This window comes from Saccostrea echinata, unplaced genomic scaffold (assembly GCF_033153115.1).
Source record: "Saccostrea echinata isolate AGI-Se365-2 ecotype Australia unplaced genomic scaffold, CSIRO_AGI_Sech_v1 ptg000058l, whole genome shotgun sequence".
NCBI classification, from domain to species: Eukaryota; Metazoa; Mollusca; class Bivalvia; order Ostreida; family Ostreidae; genus Saccostrea; species Saccostrea echinata.
In genome coordinates this window covers 4541766-4567715 of record NW_026889807.1, presented here as the reverse complement: position 1 = coordinate 4567715, position 25950 = coordinate 4541766, and the positions used below count along the sequence as shown (strand labels likewise).

Sequence of the window (25950 nt, the reverse complement as noted above, 5' to 3'; positions counted from 1 at the left end):
TCCGCCGACAACCTGTATTATTAAGGAATGTTTTTAAGTTTCGTGTGAGTTATTGGTGTGTAAATCACACAGACTTGTCACGTCGGCATATTTCATAAAGCGCGCTAGCGCTTCATGAAAAATATGCCTACGTGCAAGTTTGTGTGATTTACACACAAATAATTCACACTAAACTTAAAAACATTACTTATATTTACATTTTACAAGTTTAGAAGCACCAATAATATACTGAATATTTGAACTTCTTGCTGCCCTATATCGTTATATTTTTATTAACGTCTCTGTAGCCTCATTGTGACGTCACTTTACCGCGAGTTTCACCGTGTATATTTCTACGAGTGAGTATACACAAAAATGAACTTCAAATCAATTGCACAGTTGGCTTAGTAGAAAAACATAGCAAATGTAAATATTACGTAATAACTCTCCGCCTCCCCCTGTACTGAAATTAGTGCCAAGCGACTTTCAATATAATAAATAAAAAAAACGGAGCGGGACAGTTTGAGAGAGGCTAGAGAGGCCCTAGGGAGAAATGGTATCAACTTTCATTACAAAAGCTCATATTGCCCGGAAACGAAAGTGTTACACACAGACGGAATGTATGAATTTACGACCTTGAACTTTGACCTTCTGACCTCAAAATCGAAAGGGGTCTTCCTTAGGCTAAAGGGAGTGGCTATGTAAAATTTCATTGCAAAAGCTCAAAGGAAGTTCAAAGGATTCTCGAGATATCGCGCGGAAACGATACTGTTAAAACAGACAGAATTTATGACCTTTACCTTTGACCTGAAAATCAATAGGGTTCCTCTTTAGGCCATAGGGAGTTGCTATGCAAAATTTCATTGCGAAAGCCCAAAGCAAGGGACAAAAAGACCAAACATAAGCGTATAAACAACATTTTTTTGGTCAATTGCAAATACGAATTTTTCAATCTGTAAATAAACATCGCCACATAAAAATCAAATTGAAAATATATAATAGAAGGAATATGTTGGGGTTAGAGTGGTAAAGTAATTTTTAAAATAAAACATCTGATAATATACAATGGTCACGGGACAGCAACATTTCTTCATTTTTTTTATACTCTGATTGCAACTTTGGTAAAAATTTTAAATGATGCCTGCACACATACGAAGGGTGATTATTATTTCTGTGGAAGCTAGGTTCCAGTAAGATTTTCAAAGTTATCTACGAGAACAGTCACGGACAAAACCATGTGTGGAAACATCGCAAAATAGATGACTCGACTGTAGTTTTTCGTAAATTATACGTCTTTTTTTTTTGTCTATTCTGTTCCATTTGTTTTGCAGGAATCACTTTGATGAGATGCAACTGTCAACTCTTTGACGTACAAAAAAAAATTCTATGAAAAATTACTGACCAAAAAAAAAAAAAAAGAAAAAAGAAAAAGATTAAATAAGGATTGCACATATTTAGTTGGTGATCATTATGACTGTGAAAATTTATTAATATTGGCCGAGCCATCTTTGAAAAAATGTGAGGACAACGTGGTCGAACAATGGCAATGTGCCTCCCCGACTTCCTTCAGGGTAATATGATAATCAGTAGAATCACTGAAAGAGTTTCCGTCTGAAAGGAAAGACCTTAAAAAGAAACAAGCTCTACGTATGTACAATTTCTAAAACGAACTAAATTATTGACAAACAAGTTGACGAAACAAGAATATCTGCAGTCTCTTTTAAAAACATCATTTCGTATGTTCTATGGTCGATACAATGCCCTTGTAAGCAAATACAATTTATCATTGAGTCAAATACTGAATGACGTTTTTCATACTAATTGTTAGGCCTTTATTTACACACTGAATTGTCGACGGATTTTCCCGTTATTTCCCGATCATGACAAGGAGCGCACGGTGGGTGTGACCGGTCGGCAGGGGATGCTCACTCCTCCATGGCACCTGATCCCACCTCGGATGTTTTGGAGGTCCGTGTTTGCTCTGCTCCTATTTTGTAATGTTTAATGGACTTTTGAGCTTGAATATTGTTCGGTATCTCACTATAGTTCACAATAGATTCACTACAAGGTCTTCCTTGAAGGACCTTAACTGTTGCCAATCTCGCTGCAAAGCAATGAGGAGGTCTTCCGATGGACGACGGATTTCAAAATTAATATGTTGAGAATTTTTGTTCTAAATAAATAAGCTAAAATTTATGAAAACTGCCAAAAATATACATAAAAAAATTATTTCTTTGCAGATTCTAGTTCGAAATGGACATTTTTTGCCTTTAAGACGTCACTTCCGGTTAAAGTAAGAAATAACAAAGTCCAGAACAAAACCTTAAACCTCACTTACAAATCATTGTATATTATTTTCAATGATTTAAGAGAAAAAAGCTTCATTTTGTTCGACTACCGGTTTACATCATAAGTATTTCAAATGGACTGTTTTTGTTGTACACTTCTATTTGCTTTTATTCAAAGTTCAAGACACATAGGGTATATACAGTTTTCTTCATACAAATCAAAATCAAAACAAGAATGTAACAGTTAAATACAAGCGTATACAATGCAATGTTTGTCTTACATCTTCTTAATTTGGCAAAGGTGGGGTCAATCACCCATCTCACCCTTAAATGGTGAAGGGGGGAGAGAGGGTAACTAAACATCTGGTTAAAAAATTCCAAAACAAATGTCTTCTCCTCAACACTCAGGCGATTATAGAAAGAACGCTGTCTGTTAGTCAATGAAATCAAAGGAAAGATGAGAGGCCATATATGGGTAACTGACTAAACAAAATGTGTGGCTCGCCAAGGGTGACAAAGGAAAGTAATGACAACTCGGCGTCATAAAATAATTTAAATTAATGTAAACATCCATTAATGTTCATGTAAACATCCATAAATTTCCAACAAATATTCATAATTGTTCTTTACACATATAAAATATTTCTTACATACATGTACGATAATACTACCATACCACCTCTATATTAACTACTGCTTGCCAGAAAATTATTGTAGAAAAACATGTATATACAGTTTTTGTTATCAAAAAAAAAAAAAAAAAAAAAAAATCAAAACAAGAATTTCACAGTTAAATAGAGGAAAAAAAGTTTAGTCTTGCGGACCGAACGTAGTGGGTTTTTTTTTTATTCGTTAAGGCGATAACATATGTCTTTTTTTTTAATTTCAGATCTGCATATACGATGTGGTTTACGGTAAATCCCAAATGGGAAATTGTTGAACGAATTTTCTCCCGTCTTATTGCGTTAATTCAATTGCAACTTTTATCACTTAGTAAATTAATTTCTCATGAGATTTCAACTGTTAATTTTGTATGTTCATTTTGGCATTTGGAAAACAAGAATGGCCAAAATTTTCAATAAATTTTTACATTCGTAGTACAGCACTATGTTGCTATACCTTGCTATGTCTTTTTCCAAAGTCGATAATAGTCACGTACAGCAACGATTGTTATTCTCGATGAGTAAAATTATGAACAGTAAATGATAAAATACACCCTTGTAGTATCGTTTTTTTATTTTATTTTATTTTTTTTTTTTATCGTTTATCTTTTTTTTTTCCAAACGATCAACACTCCAGATATTTGATGAAATTAAGTTTTCCTTTACGTCTGTCTCCAATGACTAGATTGTGGTTTCTATCAATACTTAGTCCGCCATCACACGGATATTCTATATATCTGACAAAATTACCATTACAGTCTAAAATGTGTACAATGTTGTTTTTTGAGATATCGCTTATCAATATTTGATTATTTACGTCATGATCAATGTGACATGGTTTGAATTCTTGGTTTTTCAGTTGTTTGGATGAATCGCCTATATACTTAAAACGTAATATCCCAGAAGAATCCACAGCAATAACTGCATTCCCAGCATTGTCAGCAACACAAATGTTTCCATCGCCATTCTCAGTAAGCTGAAGCCCATTTAAAACATCAGTAGAAAACAAAGCCTGTCCCTGACTGCCATACTGGATTTTTTGAATTTCTGCTGTCCCCGAGTATCTTGCCACTATACTCTGTGTCTTATCTTCTGAGCGCATGCTCACCAGTAGATGTTCATTCTCTGTATAACATAAACCGACCGGAAACCAATGAGGTATGCTTAGTAATATCTTAATTTTACCCTTATCAAACATATAAATGTCTATATTTTTGGAAGAATAGGGGCTGAAGGAAAACACCATCTCTTGTTGCAAATTAATTGCCAAACCCCACACATCGTGATGTGTCAAAATTTTTTTAAGCTGTGATCCTTTCTTGTCTACTTCTCTGATAACGCCGTCATTTCCACTTATAATCAAATTATCTATACCAGAACACCTTATGCTCATCAACTCATCATCATTGCCATATATAGTTTGACCTTTTAGTACTACGACAGGTTCATCCATCATTTTCAGCATTCCGGGTTTTTTCCTCAGATTATTAACCGTCTGATAAAGACCGAAAAGGTAAACAATTTGGTCTTCTTTAATAATACCAGGGAAGAAATATGGCCATGAAAATTCCGAAAATTCCAGGCCTTGGAGATAATGCTTATTTATTGGCTCGTATTTCATGATAGCTGACGCATCATTTCCTCGAAGAATAGCTTTGTTACTCTGAATGACCTGATTGAGTTCTTTTACAGCTTTTTCTGTTAAAGACAGGTTTTTGTTGCACTTCAAAATTTCTTCTTTTTTCATATTAGTTACTTTGTCTTTGAGATTATTGCATGTTTCATGCACAGATTTGCAGATCCTTTCTTTTCGGTGTTCGATTGCACACAGAAGTTTTTCGAATTCTGCAGCTGTGGATATTGGGTTTGCATTTCTGTATTTTGGAAAAATAGTATTTTCCATTTCTTCAGTGTCAGCTATAATTTCCTGTTTACGTTTTTGAAGAAAATCAATTATATTGGTAAAATCATGATTTTTGTGTGAACCAATCACACATTGACTGCATATTGGTATTTTACATTCTTGGCAGTATGTCAAACATCGATTTCTGTTGTGTGAGGAGCACGAAGAAAAAGATATGTTTTCTCTTTTAGATTTGTATTCAACGATTTCATGTTTTCTTGATTTGTCGGCCAAGTGTTTTGGTATGCAAGAGAGGCAAAGGTTTATGTGACAAATGTTGCAGTGATGTTCCACAGGGCTTGGACACAATTGGCATTGGATAACATCCTGTCCCATGGCGGTAGCCATGGCTTTTGTAATCTGTGGTAAATAGAAGGCACATTAACCTTGGTAGAACATACTGAAGTTAAGCATACATGTAGCATTTTAATTTATATACATCTAAATGCATTTTTTATGTCACATTACAATCTTTTTTGAGTTTTTGTAATTACATGAGTGATGGCAATTCCTTTAAAGATGAAAGGAGAAGAAGAGATTAAAATGAATTGATTCCATATAACCACTTGATTTTAAGATCACACTTCATTTTTTCTTTTATTCCTCTTAATACGATAAATTCTGTAGAAAACGATGTTGACAAGTACATTTAATTATTTTCCAATAAGTGCCATAAAGCAAAGTTCATAGATATGCTTAATGATTTAAACCATTTAAAGAGTATTTACACAAAAATATTAACCTAAAAAGAATTAATATTCGTCGGTAAAATATGATATAAATTCAATGGATATTTTTGTCATAAAGGTTCTTAAGATCAGAACAGATTTATAAACTATATATTAACATGCTAAGCAACGAAATTCAAACTGAAAAAAATATCAATATATATCAGAATGAAAATGAAGAAAAACAATGTAAAATAAAATAAAATTAAAAAAAACAATACCTTTAATAACTGACTTCCATAAAACAAACAACATATAAAATAATAAGGATAAAGAGAAAAAAGCGTTTCATCAGATATTACTAGAATAAGTAGTGTCAACGGAAAAAAAATGCATAAAAATATCACAGATTGACAGATAATAGAATGGAGAAGGAAATTCCCTGAAAAAGGGATAAAAATGATGTCCACATAAACAATTTCAGAAAAATTGCATTGATCTAAATTATAAATTCTAGTACTCGTCTATGTTGCTCACAAAACATAATCAAGTAAAATAATGTAATGCATCAATGGAATTTCGGTTTAGTAAGAAAAAAAAACCTTTAAAGAAATTTTAAAGCAATCCAAGGAAAGGAAATACAACAGACAGATAAAAGAAAGCAGGGTCATAATTTATTTGAATTTTTCAGTAAAATTTATTCAATAGACTGCTCAAACAAATCGATAAATTTGAAAATTAAACCAAAACGAAAACGAAACCCATAGAAGTTAGAATGCGCAGATGTAGTCCTCATTAAGAAAAAAAAAAGAGATTAAAGGATTCACTGTCTAGTTTGTTGGGTATGTCAAGGCATCTACGATAGTTGGAAACGAGGGATAATTTGCATAACGGGCGAAGCCAGACAGTGATTCCTTATATTTACATTTATATGTGAAAAAAAATTGAAAAAAAAAATGCTTATAGATTTAAAATACTTGAGGCCTCACATGTTAATTTCAAAAGTCCCCGCCCAATGACGTCAGACACAAACACAGCCGCACGAGATTGACATGCATATAAGGCTCCTGAACTTTCACCTGGAATTAACATTCCGGTAGAATTATCAAGAAATTGATTCACCTAACTTTCAAAGAGATACCACAGAAAAATGTTTTTCAAATGAAAATATTTTTGACTAAATGTTGTATCTTCAGTAATATTGTGTCCATTTTTTTTTAAATGTAGTAAATTGTAATGATTCTAATAAAATTTTATTAAGTAAATATCACGTGGTATTAAAGGCCAAAATGCATAAAAATACAACATGATGACATATACATTTCTGCTCGTAATCAGTGATTGTTTATGGATATGCTACTTAGATACCTGATTTTAATTCCATATGTATTCCATAGTATATATAAAATGTGCTGCAATTTTTTGACCAGCCATTTAGAATCGCAAAAGAAAGTCAGGCTTCTTATATAAAGATAAGTTCTCAAAAAAATCGTATTTCGATATACACACATATGTAAACCAACTGGTATTCGCGTCAACTTTTTTTTTAACGATTCATCAGTTTGAAATCAATCCGCGACGATTAATTTTCGCGACTGAGGAAATATTGTATATGAAAACAAAGCAAAATAAATGGTACGCGACGATTAATATTCGCAAGTAAACGTAGGTCGCGAAACTCGCGGATATTTCTCGCACGTAAATAAAAGTTAGTCTACAAAATATTTGAATTTCGATTTAATGAAAAATAATGTCTCAGATTACACAAGTTTCATCTACAAGTTTTTTTTTTTTTAAATTTAAAATATTCTTTAAAACAAATAAAATAATGATTTAAAAGATGAAGAATTTAAAATTTATCAATACATGTACAAGAATTAGCATGTCTTTCTTTGTTGTGTTAAAAAAGTTAGCAGTTGTAACCGAACAAAAAAAAAAAGAAAAATAAGAACGAATAAAGAAATGCCTTCTCTTTTTCATGCAATGCTGTGACCATTATAACCCGAATAATATTTGTTTGTTGTTAAACGTACCTCTCGAGAAATTTCACTCATATAGAGACGTCGTCACTTCCCGGTGGAGAGCTGACAATTTTTAATGAAATAAAAATCATACACTGTATGTAGTGTTAGTGAAGGACTTGGTGAAAAGTTAAACAACCTGGTGATCGTTTCTGTGACTGACTTGAGAAAAATTGTCTGTTACTTATTTCTATTGCAATGAATTATGAAAATATATTTTAATATATTTTTTAATTTCACCTTCTTTAATAAATCGATGGTTAAATATTCAGTTAAGTATTGTCATTTATTAATAATATCAGCTGTTATCCTTTTTAGCTCACATGAGCCGAAGGCTCAAGTGAGCTTTTCTGATCGAAATTTGTCCGTTGTCTGTCGTCGTCGTTGTCGTTGGCGTTGTTGTTGGCGTTGTCGTAAACTTTTCACATTTTCATCTTCTTCTCCAGAACTACTGGGCCAATTTCAATCAAACTTGGCACAAAGTATCCTTGGGTGAAGGGGATTCAAGTTTGTTCAAATGAAGGGCCACGCCCTCCTCCAAGGGGAGATAATTACGAAGTAACAAAAAAATAATGGCATTATTGAAAAATCTTCTCCTCAAGAACCAATGAGCCAGGAAAGATGAAACTCATGTGGAATTATTGTCAGGTAGTGTAAATTCAAGTTTGTTCAAATCATGACCCTCGGGGTTAGGGTGGGGCCACAAGGGACGATCAAATTTTTTCATAGGAATATATAGGAAAAATCTTCAAAAATCTTCTTCTCAAGAAAAGCAAAGCTATGATTAGTCATATTTACATGGAAGCATCCTCAGGTGGTGTAGATTCATATTTGTTCAAATTATGATCCCCAGGGGTAGGGTGGGGCCACAATGAACGATCAAAGTTTTACATAGGAATATGTAGGAAAATTCTTTAAAAAGCTTCTCAGGAACAGCAAAGCCACTGTTTGTAATATTTATATGGAAGCATCCTCAGATAGTGTAGATTCAAGTTTGTTCAAATCATGACCTCCAGGGATAGAGTGGGGCCACAATGAAAGTTCAAACTTGTAGAGAAAAATGTCACAGTTAGTCAAAAAATTATGTAAGCATCCTTAGTAAGTGTGGATTTAATTTTGTTCAAATCATACCCCCCACTCCCTTTTAGGGTAGGTTGGGACTACTTATGCATTTAAGCTTTTCAATACTAAACTAATTTTTTTTTCCTAGCCACAGTGCTCAGGTGAGCGATGTGGCCCCTGGGCCTCTTGTTATAACATGGAGTTGAAGAAAGTTTGTTATCTATATGTACGTTAAATGTGTGATGCTGATTAAATTTGTTGTGAAATAATCAAATCTATTCAGTTTTCCTTTAAGTTTATTTGTGTTAATTAAGTGGCAAACACATGTCCATTGTACTGCATTAGTAATATCAGCATTCAATGGCTTTATAAGGAATAGTTGACTCTCATCACATGAAAAGAGCCCTTTACATGAACATTTCACAAAAATGACTTTTTTGTAATATTTTGTCCATTTTTTGAAATGTCAAAAATTGTTATGTTCCTAATGCAATGTTATTAAGTAAATATCACGTGGTATTAAAGACGGAAATGTATAAAAGATGCAAAATGATGTCAAATATATTTTTGTTTGCAGTCTTTGATTGTTTATGGAAATTCTACAAAACAGTTTTAGGAAGGAGGAAGAATAAAAGCGGGTAAACAGAAGAGTTGGGGAAAAAAACAGGATTTGAAATGCCCCTCCCCCCTTAAATGTGTAATGTGTAATAAAGACTCGTAATAACAAGATATGTTCTCGAAAACTACGCGATTTGATTTGCCGGTATACATGTATTTACGTTTAAATTCAGAAACAAATAGTGCCTCAGACAATACAAATTTTATCTAGAACTTTACAGTTTTAAGATTGTATTTTATTCAAGTGTATATACAGTGTTTTTTTTTTCCAATTTCAAATGCTATTCTTTGTTCCTTCCCTTTCTGAAAAAAAATAGTCCCTGTAATTTTCAGATATTAATATCCTTACAAACCATTTAAGCGTTTTCTACTTACACGCGGTGACCTGTTTACAAAATCACTCACACTCCCTTATTACTCCATATATATATACCTTTTAAACATATTTTATACAATTTAATTTATTCTACTGGAATAAATATATATTTCATGCATAAATTCTATGCACTTCTTTTAAAATGATTAAATTTCTGAAATTTCGATTGCTGACCCTACTGGTACTAGTTGTTTTGTTTAAAATCAGAGTTCTTTGCACATTGCTGGACTGGCTCCTTTATTAGCTTTCATCTTACCTTGATGACCGGCACAGGGACAGATTCTCTTTGGGTTTTTTTTTATTGTGCCCCAAACTTTCACGGTGCCTATGATATATTCTCTTTGAAAGTATTGCTATGGGGCTTTATCCTCCGTAGAAGGCCCAGTTCGATACAATATCAAAATATATTCAGGACATATATGAGCATCAAATAAATGTTTGTCTATTATATTAGTACCTTGTTAAGTACAAAATTGACTAATAATATCTCTGTCACATAATCATTAGAACTGCTTGCAAAAATCAAACACAGATTCTCCATTATGAACGTCACACACAACAAGGCATTTAGTAGGTCGTGTTTATAAATAAACATCCATTTCCATAAAAATATCAAATTGAATCAGAGAAATCTTGGAATTAAAAAAGAACATACCAAATAGATCAAAATACTCGTATTTAGTCTATTCTGTTCATCAGACAAATGAAGCATGTTTTCAGTATGACTTTCTAGTTACAAGTTCAAGTTTTTATCTAAAAGAAAGACTCCATCTGGGTATATGAATACAAATGAGTACAACAAAATAACATATAATCAAGAATACACCAATGAGTGTCATTGATATTAACTATTGATATTATATACATACATGTATATTTCAGAAAATAAAAAAAAAATCCTTATACCAATGAACGTCTGTCCGTCTGTCTAGCTGTCCGTCTGTTTGTAAACTTTTCTCATTTTCAACAACTTCTCCAGAACCACTGGGATAATATCAACCAAACTTGCCTCAGAGGATTCTTTGCTGAAGGAAATTCAAATGCCTTCTTTCAAGGGGAGATAATTAAGAATTTGAAAAAAAATGATGGCATCTTTTAAAATTCTTCTCAAGAACCATTGGGCCAAAAAAGATGTAACTTACTTGAAACCTCTATTACATAGCATAGAATCACAGCAGCCGGAATGGGAGATAAGAATTTTGACATATAGAAATATAATTATAGCAAAAATATGCCGATTAAGAAGAACAGGGCCATATTAACTCAGTTGAGAGTTGTGGCCTATTGGCCTGTTGTTAAATTGATGAATTAAAGTGGTTGACACTGCCATTGTCAGCATGCAGTCTAAACAATGCAATAGTGTTTTATGTAGTAAATCATACAATTTCCATCACACCTTGGTCTTCATGATTTTGACGAGTATGTAATATATAAAGATAATGTAATTTTTTCCTCATTTTCTATATCTATTATTAACAAATCTATTGACAATTGAATACGATGAGAGTACTTTTATACATTCAGAATTCTTGTTTAATTCTTTTCCATTCGACTAATCAGTTTAATCATTTTCAGTCATTGTTATCATAAGTATATAACAAAGGGAAATAACTTTTCTAAAAAAACATGACATTAAGTTTTACAAATATTCATTACTTTACGTTCTTTTGTACTACAACGAGGTGATTATATTCGAAACCTCGTGGTGTTCACAAAGGCTACAAATTCGTTCAACATAGACCTCTACTTACACCAGAATCCCTGTCCCTGGGGCCTTGAATTTCATAGTGTTTAAAAAGAAATCCTTGCTCATCATTACCGTGTATAAATCTGCTAAATACCCAGAAGCAGAGAAGAGATTTTCAAAGAAATAATGTATTTTCAATATATTATCAATACTAACCCCCATCTTCACCCAATTCCAGAATCCTGTCCTTAGGGCCATGAAATTCACAATTTTATGAAGAGTCATCTCAACATAACCATGCACTAGCTTTATTTGCTAAAAATTTAGGGACAGAGAAGATTTTTTACCCGTCCGTCGAATGCATAAATCGGTTTGCACATGTAGTCAGTTTTTATTTTAGTAAGCATGAAAAATTTACCAGCCGGTATTTTCATAAGCTTATTATGAATTAAATTGGGTGGGGGTGGGGTGGGGGTGTTATCTTACACTTTCCACACGTCAGGTGCCTGTGAAATTGTTAAACAGTTAGATACTGTTTATTCAATTATTGATTGCTCTGGCTATCAAAATTTCCTTAAACAGTTCAAAATGTAAGCGATTTGCTTAAAATAATTAGCGAAGTGTCAAAAAATGACACAGGTATGGTTTGTTCATTGCATTTGAGCATTCTTAAAATAACAAGATAACTGATGCATGGTATAAGATCAAGTCCAATTATTATTTTACAAACAAATCCCAATATAATGATGGGTAATTTATTACAAAAATAACACAGGCAGTTATAGACAAATTATTCTCGCAGTAGTGAATCGAAGCACTTAAAATTACTGTACTCTCTATATGTACATGAAAAATCAACTGTTTTTGTTGAGAAAAATATCTTATCGACTGTCTCTGAGGAAAGACGGTTTTGTGGTAAAATTCCATCTCGTTATCACTCTTTTATTGCATTGATTTCTTTAAATGTATAATAATATTCGAATATTGTTTCATAATTCGGTAGTCCGTCCCATCGACTGATACTAGTCGACTATTCGTTGACCTCCCTATTAATTACAATTACATGCAACTAAAACAAACCGTTTTTTCCTTAAACTTAAATGTGCCAAAAAAGGAATTGACGCGATTAATATAAGTAATATTCATAATCACAAAAAGGTCCAGTCTTGTATTCCACCATATTTCAAGTTACAGACTACACCTTGTATTTCCAAAAAATATACATCGACTATTGCTTGCAAACTTTTTAATTACAAAAAAACTTTACATTGCCTGGATATCGAACTTCTGAAACATAATTCTCCTTCGTGTACATGTTCTTCTTCATCCTATAACGACAGTCCTGCTGGACACGTTATTACTGACCTAAATATAGTAAATAATGAGGACCCTAGATCACTAATTTTAAAAGGTCCTAAATATAGGGAACACCGATTCTTCAACATTGGCTTCAAAATTTCATTAATGGTATGGATTCTGTACAAGATTACGCCAGATGATGGGCCAGGCATGAAAAAGACCTTGACACTTTGTCGGAATGGATTAGATGTATTATGTATTAAGCTACTGAGGGGCAGTGTGAAAACTATCTATCCCTCTGTATTCAATAATAAAGAAGTGAAAAAAGAATCAGATAGATTACTCGATCAGTAAGTACTGGTCCCTGGTGACAAAGCAGGTAACAACATTGTCTTTTTTGTAAGGCTCATCATATAAAATGTATTTTAGAGGAACTTGGGTTAAAACCTACAAGTGGTAATCAAACTTATACTCATAGATCCCTTTGAAGAAATTCTTCAAAATCGTATGTCAGTCTTGAAAATTTTTAATATTCCAAACAACCAAAATGAATTTGAATTACCATATCTATATAAGATTCCGAAACTTCATAAAAATCCTTACAAACAAAGATAAATAGCGGATTCCAGTAAATGTTCAACCAAGCCTCTTTCTTTACTCTCACTAGAATATTAACAATAGTGAAGGAGAAACTTCAAGAGTACTATGCAACAATATATTCGAGAAGTGGTGTAAATCTGATGTGGATACTAAAAAATTCCAAGGAACTTTTGGAACATTTAAAATCACATAAAAACCTAGGACTTTTCAACTTTATATAAAACTAATCTCCACGATAAATTAAAGTCAATGCTTTCTGACATCATTGACAGCTGCTATTTCCAAAAAAAAAAAAAAAAAAAAAAAAAAAAAATGGAACTCGTAAATGTGCGTACCTTGTCATTGGTCATTTGCAAAATTATTTTGTTAAAAACATTCTGATTGTACACACAAGTACTCTGAAGTTGATATTAAAAAGATGCTCGAGTTTCTGATTGATAATGTCTATATGAGTTTTTGAGAACAGGTCTTCCAACAATCAAACGGAATTTCCATGTTTACCAATTGCGCCCCGTTATTAGCTGACCTAGTTTTGTATTCATATGAAGCAGAATTTGTTCATAATCTTTTACGTGAAAAGAAGAAAAAACTTGCTGTGGCCTTCAACTCGACGTTTAGATATATCGACGACGTATTGTCAATTAACAATGGTTATTTCCATTCTTTTGTCGATACGATATATCCCGGTGAGCTTACAATAAAAGATACCACAGAGTCTGAAACATCTGTTTCATATTTGAATATTTTACTAGAAAAAGACGTTAATGTATATCTAACAATAAAGCTTTTAGATAAACGTGATTACTTTATCTTTTTAATCGTCAACTTCCCTTACTTATGCAGCAATATACCCTTGTCACCTGCAGACAGAGTTTATATCTCTCAGTTGATTCGATACGGAAGAGCATATTTTACGTATGAACAATTTGTAAAACGAGGTAAGTTATTGACAAACAAGTTGATGAAGCAAGAATATCAGCAGTTTCGTTTAAAGTCACCATTTCGTAAGTTATATAGTCGATACAATGACCTTGTCAGCAAATACAATCTATCATTAATTCAAATTTTGACTGACTTTTTCATACTGATTGTTAGACTATTATTTACACACTGAATTGTCGACAGATTTTTCCGTTCTTTCCCGAACATGACAAAAAGGACACGGCGGGTGTGACCGATTGGCAGGGGATGCTCACTCCTCCATGGCACCTGATCCCACCTTCGTTGTTTTGGAGGTCCGTGTTTGCTCTGCTCCTATTTTGTAATGTTTAATGGACTTTTGAGCTCGAATACTCTTCGTTATCTCCACGTATTTCATTAAACAATGTTATAAATAACAACCGAAATTCCAATCTATTTATAAACTACTAAATTTCACCCATTTATATATAGGTCAAAACGCTAACGTTAACACGACGCCATTTTGTACGAATTTACATAGCATTATACTGAAGATTTTTTTTTTTTTTTTTCAATTGTGTTGCTTTTAGTCAAACTCTTTAGGCAGCGAGGGGCGGGGTCATGCAATTGACAAATTTTGTCCTCCTTTCACCAACAGATGAAATGTGTGACAATGGCGGAGATTGATTCAAAAGTTTCAGAGAAGAAGCTAAAAATGTTTACATGTTAACATATATCGAACGACTGACAACGACAGATGAAAACAGATAGATGAGAGACCCAGGACGTGCGATGCGTGAAATGATTGATATACTTGATATTGATATAACTTTTATATTTTTTGATGAAATTCTTTGAAACTCAAAACATAAAGATACACATGGATTAGAGATCCAGAGAAAATGACATTGTCAAATTAGCATGAACGCACGCGCATACACGTGTGCGTCGCACTGATTGGCTAAATAAAAAATCTCAATAACTTACTTGTTTTTTGACAAAATATTTTGAAATTTGAATATAAGAACATGAATGCAAATGTAATTAAACCTGACTGGTTAATACTTTATAGGCTGTATCTTTCTAACTTTACAATGAAATACTTTGAAATTTAAGACATGGGTATAAATTATAAGACACTATAAGGAGAAATATGTGAAAAATCTAGAAAATACATGACAGCCCCAGATTGAAATCTGATTGGCTTAGGTTGTAGGTATTTATTACTTTCTTAGTTTTTTTTTTTTTTTTTTTTTTTTTTTTTTTTTTTTTCAAAGAAAGGAGAAGAAAATCAGAAATGAGTACGAGGACTTGCATGCATGTGTGCTAAATTCTGATTAGTTAATATTCAGGTTGCTTTTACATTCTACGTTTTCAGTGAATCCTTTGAAATTTAAAATGTAGCTCTTTATTATGACATACTATGAAATGATGTATATAGAAATTGTTATTTCCCAAGATGATTTAAAAAATGAGATACAAAAGTCTATAACACAAAGATTTTGCTTAATATAACGAAACTTATGGGGAATGTGACAACGAAAAGAACTAGGGTAGCGTTTGGGGAACATCTGTAACGGTCTCCATTCCAATCAGAAGTAGACACTATTGACATTATAAATTGAAATCATTACTTAAAGAAAATCAAGGGAGAAAATAAAACATTCGTCAAATAATTTTCAAACTTTCAAACCATTTTCAATTCGTCAAAACGTTCAAATTAAAAGACAGAGAAAAAAAGAGTTCCAAAGGAAAAATTGACATTCACTTAAGTTTATTTGATTTGAAGGTTGACTTCCATTATTTCTTCCGCAGTTGTACTTTTTGGAATTTCGTATACAATTTGGTTCTGTATTTTCTTGGTTTCTTTCCATTGCCTTTAACAATTAAATACATAGTTAAATTCATAGAAATGTATGTCATCTTGATTTAAAATAGAAATAAAAATTAGAAAAGAATATTTAGAATTTTATTTTATAATAATATATTTTTGTTTTAAAAATGTGGTAAATAAAAACTCACCTTAGAAGGAAAAACACAAGAGGTAGACAAACTACTGCTGGAAAAATAAATGCATACAGGAAGTCCGTAGATTCTGTTGATTCCATGGATCCTGTGTTTATGTTCAATCCCTTACCTAAAGAAAAAGGAAGAATACAACCTATAATGAAATATAAAGGTAACGTAAATAATCATGCCCTGCAGACAAATGTAAAAAACAAATTGCGAGCAAAGCAAACATGGACCAGTCAAACATGCGGTTTGCCACTTGTCATGTTTGTGTAAATAGAAAATTCCGTAGACAATTCGGTACAAAAATAAAAGCCTAGCTCCAGTTTTCCTTAATTTCACATTTCATTAGTCATCATTAGAGATGGCCAATCTGAAACACGAAAGCATCGTCATCGCTGATAACTATAGTGCATTTCCTCTTATCTGTAATTTTAAAGATAATAATTCACATACGTGTACTTTGCTAGGTGATTTTTAGAAAAGAATCTTACCGTAAAAACCGTAAATTTTAATTTCACAAATTTCAAGTACAGGACCCATTTCTGAATATTTATCATCTTCTGGAGCATCATATATTGTTATAACTCGGACATATCTTGCTTCTTTTTCACATGAAATATTCTGTATGCTTTCAGGCACATCTGGATAGGCTGTCTCATCTTTGTAACATTGAGTCCACTGTTTTGTGCAAGAGGTATTGGAGACTTCTAAGCCATACTGCCTCAATCTGTTCAGTTTCCATTTCTCTTTAAAAGATGGTTTTTCTACTATTATTCTTCAAAATTATTATATATGCCTCACAAAAGACAAAAAATATGGTTAGAGATAAAAATATTTTTCAACTATAGAAATATATTACGCCAGAGGTATTTAAAAGGTGTTAATACCACTTTATTCTTTTTTATCCGTTTTTGTATTAAATACAAGAATCCAGGCTAAATTGTGAAGTTAAATTGTTTTATGCAATTATACGCAACATAATGATTATTGCAAAGTGGATATTATTAAAGCGATGGACATTTATAAATGTCACAGATCAAAATATGTCATATTTTATACAGCCATACACTTCGAAATACACAAAGAAATTGCCTGTTATAAATTACAGGGGATTGTACCGTACGTACTGATGTTTAAATCAAATCAAATCCTATGACAAACGCAGAATGTTGTTCTATTTGAAAAGAGGTAAAGATAACGAATAGTGATCGATCTCAAAAAAATCTAGAAATAATAAAATCTAGGATGTAGGTATAAAACGACCCCTGGAAATTCCAGAGGTGGGATTAGGTGCCTAGGAGGATTAGGCATCCCTCTGAACAGTCACACCCGCCGTGAGCCCTATATATACTGATCCGGTATACAGACCATTCCATAGCCAAATTCAGTATAAAAGCAAAGGCCTAAAAATTGATATGAAACAAGTAAGCCAAAATACAACCCAATGATTTTACTGACAAGGTGATTATAACGACTCGCCTCCAACTCTTGCACCATGTGTCAGATCCTGACTTCTATATAGAATTTACGAAATGCCGAATTAATCGAGGTTGTTGAATACCCGTAACATCAACTTATTTGTTAGAAGCCTGCCTCGGTTTAAAAATGTGACGAGTTTGGAAAATTCATGTCAATTTAAAACAATTTCTGTCCTGAAAGGGGCTCATTTTGATTACTGTAAACCAAATTTATTTATGTGCTAGAAATATCACGACGTTTATTCACTCGCTTATATTTTTCGCTGCAAACTATAAACATAATTTTGTGTTAATGATTAATGCATCCAAAGTCGCGAGCATTAATCGTCGCTATTAGATTTCAATTTGATAATTGCGAATAAAAATTGTCGCGTATAATAACTGATTTACAGCATTATAATGATTCAATTCTGGGGAATATTTTTTGCTTATCCAAGGCTGAAAAGAAACGGACAAATTGACAGCAACACACGTCTTGCTGAGGCAGACAAAGACCGGCCTGGAACGCAGCATTAAGGCTATAGATGAGGACGGCCTAAATTTGTACGGGAAATGCTTACTATGACTTCACACAACAAAAAAGCAAATGCCTTACAATACCATAAAATGAAATACTTTGCGATTTTATACTGTGTAGTAGCTCATGACTAAAATTTTAATGTTGATCAATGCTGACTTTTACACAATGAAGTATAGATTTAATTATCAAAGAAAATGTCATTTACAAATGTTAGATAGATCATTAAAACCAATGCAAAACCGTTGTTTGAATGTAATTTTTTAAACAATTTATTTAGAATTTACTGAATTAATTCTATCTTGTTCTTGTGTGAAGGGTTGGCATGTTTAACATTGAGGTGCCTCATTAAATCGCCTTTTCGCAAGCGCATACACTTGATAGATCTTGACAATTTTTCAATATAAAATAAGGGGATATTCCTTAACTTGAAAAGTGCTACTGCTTTCTTGAAATCGAAAATTTGACTTAAAAAGTACATAAAATACTTGGTAAAGGTAATGCATTTTTTCCAATTACTTGAAATTTAAACTAATAAAATGCGAATTCTATTTAAAGCAACAGCACTTTTAAGAACCTAGAGAATATGCAAAAAAACAGTTAAATCTTTAATTTTTAATTTGAACTAGGGTATGTCCTTGCGATATCGAAAGAACAAGTCTCAATAAGGCTTATTTGTGGTCCCCGGTTACTCGTCAAATTTTGAACATTTATTATTTTTTTTAAAAATTAAATTCTATTAATGACTAATGTCTTTATTATTTGAATCATCATCTAAAAATGTCAAACAATAGACATAGGCAGCATACGAAGCTGCGCGTTGAAGGAAGGGTCCTTTGATTTTCATGAATATCAAAAGAAATTAGTGACAGGTGCACACTTCAAAGGTTTTGTAAACACCGAGCACAGGCTTGTTCAGAGTCGATTTTGAAATATAATGTGTATATTAAACGTGTAAAGGTTAAGTGAAAATATTTTTGTTGAACAACCTTGTGATCTATTTTTTCTGATTAAAAGTATTGTGATTTTGAATCTCTTCGCTGACTTCATTTACATGCGATTAACCTCTTTATGACCTGTTTAGAATCATAGCATGCCACATGGATTTGTATTGTTACGGGTAAATGCCCCCCGTAAACGTGCTAGTTCTCAGTTGAAACGTTCTCAGTTCTATATCGATTAGCATGGTCTTGTTTGGTTCATCTTGTTAAAGCTTTTATTGCCAAAGTTTTGTAAATAGAAAATTGTATCTGTAGTTGATTGTAAATCTTGAACATGTAATTCGTCTTTGAAAGAAAAATATCATACAAAGATCTTCTTTTTATAGTTTCTAATCTAAATGCCTCCGCCCACTTCCATGTAATAGAGAAACCGTTGTCTGATCGGGGGAAAATGTTCCGGCATTTTTAGTGCGATAGATATTAAAAATAGGCTTGTATTTTTTTTATGTTTAATTATTCATTATAAATCACAATGTTTTAATTAGAAATACTTCGTTATACACAATGAATACAAACAAAATACCGTATGCTATTATTTAACCGGCAAACCAATGGTGTAAAAAGGGACCACACTACTATATTTAAGTAGAATACTCCTTTGTGCATGACCTCCATGCAGTACACATTACATGCATTCATCACGCGACTGTCCAATCAGGTGACCAAACTAAATTCAATATAGAATGGGGTTTCAATGAGTATCAAAGTCAACAGCTCTACAAAAATAAATTCAGTTAATAAAAGGTCTTAACTTTTTTTTTCCTCTAAATTCCGTTGATTTCTTCATAGTACGCCTTACCAGTGCTGCGAAGAAAGACTAGCTGTTTGAGTGAATAACGTGAGGATACTTGATATATAATACTGGAAACAGTTTACTTCTGATAAGATGATTTTGAAACTGTTCAATAGTAGGTTTTGGCTTTTAAGAGACGAGCAATGTTTTCCTTTCAAAGCATATCTGTATATGCAGGAGGTTTCGTAGTAACAAGAGCAGTATAGCAGTTTTAATTCCAGAAACAATTTTATAAGCATTAGAAATTCTTAATTCTCTACTACTTAACATGTTTATAAATAAATTTTGTAGATGAATGTACTTTCTACATCTATGTAGATAATAATATGCATTCAACGTCTAACTTTTGTTAGGAAAAGGTTTTAGCATCTCAAGATGACATTACACCTTGAATTATATGATACGCCTCGTACAAAATGTAGACTATCCGTTAAAACTTTATTAATAATTAAACACAAAGTAAACACAAAGAGTTTGATTAAGAAGAAATGAATATTTTATTTGATCATAAGGCTCAGCTACGGAGCATTTCTATTCTTTTTTTTTATCAACATAACACGAATATCAATAAAAATGCATTCAGGTAAATTAATGTTCACGGTAGCTTAGTCGGTAGAGCGCTCGTTCCGTGATCGGGAGGTCGCGAGTTCGAATCTCGGCTGCGACTGACCTAAGTCGATAAAAATGGAAAGAAACTGTTCCTTCACCATGCGCTCGGAACTTTGAAGTGAAAGTTGCGGGCGGGCGTAGGCACGATAAAGATCCCTCACTGCTCAATGGCATGAGTACCGAGTAAAGGTCAAAATTTGAGGCCCTTCACCGATATATGGTGACGTCTCTATATGAGTGAAAAATTCTCGAATGGGACGTTAAACAACATACAATTTATCAATCAATGTTAATCGGCTAGGAAAGCATTTCACTGAATGAGATAAAAAATGCAATATATCGTTTACCTGTATACTTGTTCATTTCATTTATTGCCCTCGAGCGTGATACTTTATACTCACCAAGATAATCAAAGATTAGAGGAAACTTAAGATAGACGAATAAATTTTTCTATGAAGATTATATAGGCACGTATAAAAAATGCATTATGTATTAATATTTACATTTCCAATGCAGATAAAACTACAATTAGTAGAAATACTTTATTTCTACATAAATCTACTGGTTCATCGACCGGCGTGGTAAAAAAAAAAATCACGTGCAGGGCGGGACAAATAGAGACAGGCTTGTAGCACGTGAATTTGCGGAATCAAGAGCATGTAAATATAAGGAATAACTGTCAGATTTTTTGGATTCATGACGATGATCAATCGATTGGCTTGCGTGATAATTTTATGCATAAACGCCGAACAAATTATCACGCAAGCCAATCGATTGATCACATCATGAAACCAAAAAATTAGACAGTTATTCCATTAAGTCAAAACTACCATTCTTGAGAACCAGAAGTGCCATTTCTCTAGAAATATTGAAAAATATACAAAGTTCAATCATCCTGGAATTTTAGATAAAAAATACTGTGTTTTATAATTCCTTCTGTTTAGAGTTATATTTACGTTTATTAGGTCACCTGAGTCACTCAGGTGACCTATTGCTATCCGTTCTCGTCCGTCAACATGCGTCGTGCGTCGTGTGTTAACATTTGAACATTTTTAGCTTCTTCTCTGAAACCGCTCAACCAGTTTCAACCAAATTTGACATATAGCATCTATGGGTGAAGGGGAACGAAAATTGTGAATTTCATGGTCCCTGCCCCCCCCCCCCCCGGGGGGGCTTGAGGGGTCGGGTTAAAACCACCAAAAATAATGCAATCTTTAAAAATCTTCTTCTTTACTCCAGGACATCAAACAGTCAAACTGTTGGAATCATTGTAATAAGCATTGAGCCCTCTACCAAAATTGTGAAAGTCATGGCCCCAGGGTCAGGGGTTCTGGCCCAAGGGTGGGGCTGTATAGATCATATAGTGAAAGTGCATTATTTCTTTGAAAATCTTCTTCTCTGCTCCTGGGTATCAAATAAAGTAACTAAGTACATAGTTATGCTGAGCAAACGTGCCTCTTCCAAAATTGTGAAATTCATGGCCCCAGGGTCAGGGGTTCTGGTGTCAGGGCGGAGCTCTATTGATCATATAGTGAAAATGCATTAATTCTTTGAAAATCTTCTCCTCTGCTCCTGGGTATTAAATAAAGTAACTAAGTTCATAGTTATGATGACCAAAAGTGCCTCTTCCAAAATTGTGAAATTCGTGGCCCCAGGGTCAGGGGTTCTGGTGTTAGGGCGGGGCTCTATCGACTATATAGTGAAAATGCATAAATTCTTTGAAAATATTCTCCGCTGCTCCTGGGCATTAAGGTGGTAAACTAAGTACATAGTTATGATGAGGAGGTGGGCCTCTTCCAGAATTGTGAAAGCCTTGGTCGCTGGGTGAGGGGTTCTGATGTTAGGGTGGGGCTCTATTGATTACTTAGTGAAAATGCATTAATACTTTGAAAATCTTCTTATCTGCTCCTGGGAATTATTTAAACAAACTAAGTGCATGGCTATGATGCATAAGGATGCCATTTCAAAAATTGTGAATTTCATGGCCCCAGGGTCAGGGGTCTGGTGTTAGGGCGGGGCTCTATTGATTATAAAGTGAAAATGCATTGATTCTTTGAAAATCTCCTTCTCTGCTACTGGAGATCATTTAAACAAACTAAGTGCATGATTATGATAGGCAAGGATGCCTCTTCCAAATTTTTTTAAATATATGGCCTCAGTTTTTGGGGTTCTTGAGGAAGGGGGGAGGGGCTCTATTGATTATATAGTGAAAAAGCATTAATTATATTAATTAATCATTAATTAATCCTGTCTGCTCCTTAGTGTTGAGCTGATAAATAAATTGCTTAGCTATGATGAAAATGGGAGCTTCGAACAGAATTTTTGAATTTTGTGGTCCTAGCGTCAGGGGTTCTGGCATAACGGGGGGAGGGGGCTTTTGATAATATAGTGGGAAAATGTTAATTCTTTGAAGTCCATAGTTATGATGATGAGGGTAACTCTTCCAAATTTGTAAATTTCTTGACCCTTGGTCTTGGGTTCTGGTGTTAGTGTAAGGCTTTGCTGAATCTGTAGTGAAAATGCATTGTACCTGTGAAATTCTTCTCTGCTTCTGGGCATATCGGAAGAAAACTGAGTAAAAGTTTAAATGATATAAGTAAGCGTATTTCTACTAGATTTTTGAACATCTGGACCATTTGTCTAAGCATTCTGGTCTTGGGGAAGGCTCTATTAATTTTGTATTCTAACGAGAGAAGTTATTCCCCTTTTCCATTCACCTTTGATAATTAATCACTGTAAATAATGTATTTGAAAGCTTACTTTCTTAGTTTTAATAATCAGGTAGACCTGTAAGTAATAGATAAATAAAAATGAGACAAAAATAACTTATCCTAGTAAAAGTCCTTCAAAGACCATAAGAGAGGTCAATCCTAGAGGTCTTAATATGGGTTTAAAAATAGTACAGAAGCACTAATAGTTTGTTAATAGTCTGCATGGTGATAGTTTTAAGTGGGGGACAGATTAGAACTTAATTTATGAGTTGATACTGAATACTAGACTAATTATTTTGTTGATTCTGATCTTCCTACTTCTCTTGCTTCAGGGCAACAAAGCTTCATCTATCAGTGTATTTAACTTCTAAATTGTTGTATTATACTCAGGTGACCGTTAAGGCCCTTGGGCCTCTTGTATGTATGTTTTGCACGCTGTTTATGTATATTTACACTTTATGTCTGTTAAATGTGTAACCAGTCCAGCTGTGAAAAAAATATTACTGCCACTACTACTTCTAATTATGTATCCTTGATTTTAGGAAAAAGGTAGCTGCCTAACACCACTGGTTCCAATAAAAATTGCCGGATTAGACAACATTCCGGATTAGACAATATCTTAAACAAATGAATTTACTGAAATTGACTTAAAGTTAATATCGTTTTAAGCAAGATCTCGAATTATACAACATCCAGATTAGACAAGTTTCAGTGTAGGTCTTCTCGTCAAACTTGTTTGTGGGGTATGGCACCTTTTAGATATCTTGTGAAAGAAAATTTACTTTAAAATAAATTTTGTTCTATGTGTTTTAACAGATTATTTACATGTGAACAAATATTGAAGAAAAAGTGCTTGAAAACTTATAATTTCTGGGGGGGGGGGGGTTGGGAGTTGGGGGGGGGGGGTTCAGACCATAAAGACGTGTGGCATTCCAGTTAGAAATAAAATACCTTATGCACAACTTGCTTAGCTCTACCATACCTCGAAGTTTCATGTTTCTATCTGAGCCGTTTATGAAAAAATCGGAGGACTAAACAACCTTTCAAAAATCAATAACATAACGGTATTTTCCGATCGGAAGTGCCATATCAAAATCGGATTTATGTTGCATGAGTTCTGTAAGTTTCATAAGAATTCAATGAGCTGTTTTTTTTGGGAAATTGCGTGCACAAAATCGGCAAGAAAAAAAAGAACAATAATAGCCAGAGCAAAGCTCGTTGCAATGCACAAGTGGGTCTTCCCTTCGATTTTAAGTATCACTGACTGTAAGAACGTTTCTTCATAAAAACGTAAGCTTTTATCTTTGAAAACATAGTCAATGATTTTTGGGGTTGCTATGGATTTTTGTATCCATGGCAAGGAACCTAAAAGTTGAAATAAAATATTTTTTTTTTCTTTATTTATTTCGATCCTTATTTGCTGCTTTGTGCAAAGAATCGAAGAATGTTAGTGACCGAAAAAAGTCAGAATTACAAGTTTCATAATAAACAGGGACTATTCGCAATCAATGGTATTTAGGTAGTAAATATGGTTACATTTAAAATACATCTTCAAATTAAAATTGGATTTTTTTTTTAAAATCTTATGCTTTTGAGTGACAGATGTAGACATATATGTTTCAGCTGTATAGACTTTCTTTGTTTCACAAAGTTGGTCAATTGCCACTTTGAAATACCGTGTCACAAATACTATCGACTTTGAAGCCATTCTCTATGTAGAGTTGTCTGCCGCTACGCTCATAACACCTATGTGGGAGCAAAGCGGGAATGATATCTCTGGATATAGAATGCCTTGAAACCCGTATTACAAATTATCATTAATCGCTCTTTACATTTTGATTGAACGCTTTTGATTTTATCAGCTACAAAACGACCTCTATTTGCACTTTCAATGAATACGACTAACAATGTTTATTTTCATTGCATCGACTCTGTAAACATGTTAGACAATACAAAACTCCTAATATAAATGTAATATAATATTTAAGAAGATATAATTTAAAGTTACGCATGTTTTGTGGACCATTCATCAACAGTTGTTGAAAATATCGTTTTGATGTTTTTGACACTGCTCTAAAGTCAAGTCCTAGGTATAAATATATTCAAAGAGTTCTTGATGGTCGAAACTTAACAAAGGAGAGTACTTGAATCTTAAGCTGCATTTTGATTGGTTAATTTAGATTTGTAGATTCGAATTTTGAATTTCAATTACCGTATTTCAAGTCTCGTATTTCGAAACTCAAACGTATGAGCCTTCTGGGCTCCCGTACTCTACATTTAACTTTTATGAAAAAAAAGAAGAAAAAATGGCTTAAAAGATTAAAAATAAAAGATTTTTTTAAAGAAAATGATGGCTTGTCCTTCGACCTTGACTGTTTGTTCAAGGTGAAAGGTCAAGGATCTCATTGCAGTTGATACAATAATTGTATAATATATGTTTTAAGACATAAACGATTTAAATTTCTCATGTTTTACATGACTCCTACCTTTGACCTTGCCAAAAATTCAAGGTCAAAGATTGAAGAATCTACTACGATTGGTTTAATATCTATAAGATTTAAGGTTCAAAATTATTTCTAACCATCAGAAACTTTTAGGGACAATATTTCAAAAAAAATGGCTTCGACGAATCAAATTTACAATGAATAGATTGAAGAGGCTTCTTATATAGTTGAAGATATTGACGAAGGTTTCATATATCTATGGTGTACGACTTCAAGGGTGTGCCGATAATAAGGTTTCCAGTAAAGCGGGCATTAACTGCG

The 25950-nt window shown here is 33.1% G+C and overlaps 1 protein-coding gene across 1 annotated transcript; it reads right to left on the bottom strand.

Moving 5' to 3' along the window:
- Nucleotides 1-3554: 3554 nt before the first annotated feature.
- LOC133174569 (tripartite motif-containing protein 2-like) lies at nucleotides 3555-5180 on the bottom strand. Its single transcript, XM_061309676.1, has one exon. The coding sequence runs from the start codon at nucleotides 5178-5180 to the stop codon at nucleotides 3555-3557; it is 1626 nt and encodes a 541-aa protein (XP_061165660.1).
- Nucleotides 5181-25950: the final 20770 nt, after the last annotated feature.

Coding starts and splice junctions, on each gene's coding strand:
- LOC133174569 (XM_061309676.1), bottom strand. CDS start 5,180: ATGGCTACCGCCATGGGACAGGATGTTATCCAATGCCAATTGTGTCCA.